At 41.7% G+C, this 4,795-nt stretch overlaps 1 protein-coding gene across 1 annotated transcript; it reads right to left on the bottom strand.

The window, feature by feature from the left end:
• Positions 1–2,330: 2,330 nt before the first annotated feature.
• On the bottom strand, positions 2,331–3,275 carry LOC142660072 (olfactory receptor 6C3-like). The gene has a single exon (XM_075836719.1). It carries the CDS (start codon positions 3,273–3,275, stop codon positions 2,331–2,333), a length of 945 nt encoding a protein of 314 aa, XP_075692834.1.
• Positions 3,276–4,795: the final 1,520 nt, after the last annotated feature.

Here is a 4,795-nt window from a genome sequence, read left to right as displayed (position 1 = left end):
ATAGGAGATGTCTTATCTTTTGCTTTTTACAGGCTGTGCTCCCATTCTTTATATGGGAGAACGGACAAAAATGTGGCCTGCGGCCGTGATCATGGCCACAGCCGTGTGCAGGGGGCCTTTGGGCTCATGCACACGACCGTAGTGGTGTGCACGACCCGTGATTTGCATCTCGGACGGCCGCGTTCTGTCACCAGCGGGCCGCCCGCAAATCACAAGCCGTGCACATGGTCGTGTACATTAATTTCAATGAGCCTGGACCGCAAAATGCGGCGGTAATAAGGCATGGCCTATCTTTTTGCGGTCTGGGCTCCCGGACAATGCATGGACCGTGGAAACCACGGTCGTGTACATGGGCCCATAGAAATGAATGGGACCGTAATTCACCCGCAGATATGCGGGTGATTTGCGGCCGCAAAAACATGTTCGTGTGCATGGGGCCTTAGCCATCAGCAGATATCACCCATGTTTCATAAATTTATGAAATGGACCTAAGATATTTACCACGTCCCAGAGTATTTCTCATTTCAGGGCATTAAATCCATAGTGATATCGTTCCTGCACATTACACTTGCCGTATCCTCACACTATCGATGACACCGGGCATATAGTAATCAACTTCATTTGCATCAATGATGTCGGGCATTTTTATAATATTGGTGATCGCTGTTTGGCAGTATTGTTGGACAATAATTGTTTATTAGGGCTAATTCTTGTCCGAAATCAGTGCAGCACTCGGGGTCCTCTGCACTTAGACTTATGCTGACCTACATTGGACATTTTATAATAGAATTATTTTTTTATGTTATTCTAATAAAGTTTATTATTTTACTCATTTGTTAATGGAACCGCACACTATTCCTTTCTTTCCCCTCCTATCACTTAAGCCTCATTCACACGAGCGTATCCGATTGTTTTCAACTGAATTGATGCAAGAACGGCTGTGGAGAAATAACTCTAAGGCTGGATTCACACGAGCACATTACGTCCGTAATGGACGGAACGTATTTTGACCCAAAGTCCCGGACAGAACACAGTGCAGGGAGCCGCTCTCCTAGCATCATAGTTATGTACGACTCTAGGAGTCCCTGCCTCGCTGCGGGACAACAGTCCCGTACTGTAATCATGTTTTCAGTACGGGACTAGTTCCATGGAGAGGCAGGGACTCCTAGCATCGTACATAACTATGATGCTAGGAGCCCGGCTCCCTGCAGTGTGTTCGGTCCGGGACTTGCGGCCGAAATACGTTCCGTCCATTACGGACGTAATGTGCTTGTGTGAATCCAGCCTTAGTGTCTAGATGTAGAACAGATTTGTATGTAGTTGGATTTCATGGGATACTGGGAATGGTCAGGATGGGTTCAGTAATTTGGCTTAGACAGTCTGGTATAATAGTCCTTTAATAGTTCCAACCATCTACTCTAGAAAATGTGGCCACATATACACAACTTTGCTTTGTACAGACCCTTTATGGTGCAGGTGGTGGCTCCATGAGGCACCATATTCTCCCCTGAAAGCAATGCTTCCGGGGCATATTATTATTACCCCCACAATCCCAAGAACATAATAGTCCCCGGTGGGTTTGTTTCCTGTCCGGAGATTAACTAAATGAATGGATACTCTAGTGAAATGACTATTATTTTCTAGTCTTTTGCTCATTACATATATCGTAGACCTCATTTATAGTCAATGACCTGTTTATCAATGAATAGACAAATAAAAGTTACAAAAGTCAATATGTTAGTTCTGAATATGTGGACTATTATATCTCCAACCATAATTTATATTGATGTTAGGGGTCACAATGGACGTATATAATCACAGATTCTTATAATGTAACATTTAGTACGGTATCCAGTATAATACATATGCTCTTCATATAAAAGTTTGAAACAACCTATGATTCAGAATTCATGGTTTGTATAGAGTGTATACAATTTTAATATGTCAATTTTATCTACAAATATGGACATCACATATCTTGGGTACATTGGAACCTAAGAGTCAGATGCCTTCATTACACAAATTGGAGAAATAATTCGTCATTTTTTTCTTGTTCATCTCAATTCTTGAAGATGTTGTTTTGGCCGCCCCCATTTCACAGATTTGGCAACCCTTGATTCATGGAGACACAAGAACCCATCAAGCCCTTCCTGAACAAAGAACAAAGAATCAGCAGAAAAGACAAGCCGGAGTCCATCCATAGTAAACATTACCTGTAAGGGCTTCTACACAGGGTTGTCCACAAGTGGGCGACCACTTAACCCTATGTCATATGTCATACACTTCTCCATAAAATAAGATAACCCTTCTTTGTGTAGGCTCCAATTGATCTAACCACCTTGAAACCGTGTCGTAAAATAGTGAAGTTTCCGTTGAATCGCTGACGTCACGTCTCTATTTTTCAGGCTGTAGATGACTGGATTTAGCATGGGAACTACGGCGGTGTTGAACAAAGCTAAAAGTTTATTTGACTTGAAGGTGCCAATCGGAGTCAGATACTGACAGACAAGACTAGAGTAATGAAGACTAACAACCGAGAGGTGGGAGGAACAGGTGTAGAAGGCTTTTGATCTCCCACTACTGGACTGTATTCTTATTATGGCAGTAATAATGAACACATAAGAGATGAAGGTGAGAAGAAATGGGGTGAAGGTTGAGAGTAGGACCCCCTCGGTGAATATCAGTAATTGTAAAATGGAAGTGTCGCTACAGGAAAGATCGATTAGTGGCATGATGTCACAGAAAAAATGGTTAAGGATGTGAGACGTGTAACAAGTTAAACCGGCTAGAATAACCATGGCAGGTAAGATTTGTAGAAGACTAATTGCCCAACAGAATGAGGCTAAAGCTGCGCAGAATCTATCATTCATGACCATTGTATAGTGCAGTGGGTTACAGATGGCAACGTAACGATCGTAGCTCATTGCTGTTAGTAGTATCAACTCATTGCCAGAAAGCCAGGAAAAAATACACACCTGTACCATACATGCAATAAAAGATACAGTATTATTGCCCGTTACAAACATGCAGAGGACCTTATGTAAGGTAACTGTGGTGGAAGAGATGTCTAAAATGGAAAGGTTACACAAGAAGAAGTACATGGGGTTGTGGAGCTCAGAGTCCAAGAAGACCAGGACAAGAATGGTTACATTGCCACCAAATGTGACTAGATAAATGAGAAGAACCAAGAAGAAGACCAGACCTTGAAGTTCAGGAACATCTGAAATCCCTTTAAGAATGAAGTAAAACACCATTGTCTGATTATTCTGATCCATAGACGGATAGATTTATACTCTAAGAGGACGACATGTGGCTTTTAGTGGCTCCTCAGATATGGACAACTTGTAAACCAAAGTTCAACAGATAGTGATATAAAGTAACCTCAGGTTCTGTAGAGTAACACAACCAGGTGCAGTAAGACAGTAATGAGACATATAAAGGTTGCAAATTAGTATATGTCCATAAGTTGTGATAAATACATATAAATCGCCAAGACGCAATGATTTATGAGTTCCACCAAAGCAGCTCGACCAACTTTATGTACAGACCCTTCGGTAATATTTATAGAAGTCTTATAATCTCCAGACGAGTTTCATAACAAGTCCTTGATGGATTGTGCTCCCTTGTGTCGAGTTATTTGTTACATGGTTATTATTTCCCATTTTGTAACTCCTTTTATCTGCCGGTATTATCATAATCACTGTACTGGGGATTCGTACCGAGAAAACAAAGTACAATAAAGTGTTGGCATCGCTAGAAAAAATAAAGAAAAAAGTGATGGCCTAAATGAAATGCTAAAAAACAAAATACTACAAAAACAAAAAAACAAAAAACAAACAAACAATATATGAATCAATGTAACGAGAATAAATTATTTTTAATCTTTTTTGTTAATGACCTTGTGGACGGAATTGAATGTATAGTGTCAGTTTTTGATGATGATACAAAACTTTATAGGATATTTAACCCTTTCACTGCCAGTTTTTTTTTGGACACTTTGTAACAGGCAGGAAAATGCTCACACATTTGACATGTACAAATAAAACCTAAATGGCAAAATAAAAAAAATCATACTAAACCCCCTACCCATATTTTTTTCTGAAAGTAGACACCCGGCACATTGCCAAAATGCCACTCAGCACTTTATACATACAGGTACCTTCATGCAATTTTGCATCCCACTGTAATTTTTCATTAAAAAAAATGCATTAAAAAAATCATATTTGTATCAATGGTTGGAGCCTGTCAGTAAGCAGACCTGTTAGGTAAATTAAATGTTCTATGCAGGAAACTGTAGAATTTGAGGAGTTCATATACACCTTTTCTAGAAGAAATGATATCCAGCCCTCGTCCCAATCCAAGTAAAAACTAATTCCATCTGGTTAAAACCAAGTCAAAATATTCCTCGCTCCCAAAGTTTCCTAGTCATAGCTATAACTATAAAAGTCAGGAACAGGAGGGGGCGTGGCTGGACGAGCTGGAGAGCAGACGTGTGTGAGTGAGCTCTCCTCAGGCCTGTGCAAGATAGGGACAGATCGGGCACCTAAATGGGGAAAACCCGCACCAAAAAGGCCCTACGGGGTACCCAGTCACAAGGGGGTGCAGATACCCCGATTTCCAATTTTTTCTTGCCACTGGTGGCCGGGGATTCGAGCTCGGAAGGAGCTGTGACGCCGCCTTTGATGGAGCCGCCGGCTGGAAGCATGGTGTGCAGCCCAGCACGGCTGGCTCGCAACCTGGAGGAGCTGCTGTCCCCGGAGGTGGAGCGTGCAGAGTCGCGGGCTCCCGGTTCCCT

The sequence above is a fragment of the Rhinoderma darwinii genome, chromosome 8 (genome assembly GCF_050947455.1).
Source record: "Rhinoderma darwinii isolate aRhiDar2 chromosome 8, aRhiDar2.hap1, whole genome shotgun sequence".
NCBI classification, from domain to species: domain Eukaryota; kingdom Metazoa; phylum Chordata; class Amphibia; order Anura; family Rhinodermatidae; genus Rhinoderma; species Rhinoderma darwinii.
Note: the sequence above shows the minus strand (reverse complement) of the source record. Positions and strands in the feature narration are given on the sequence as shown.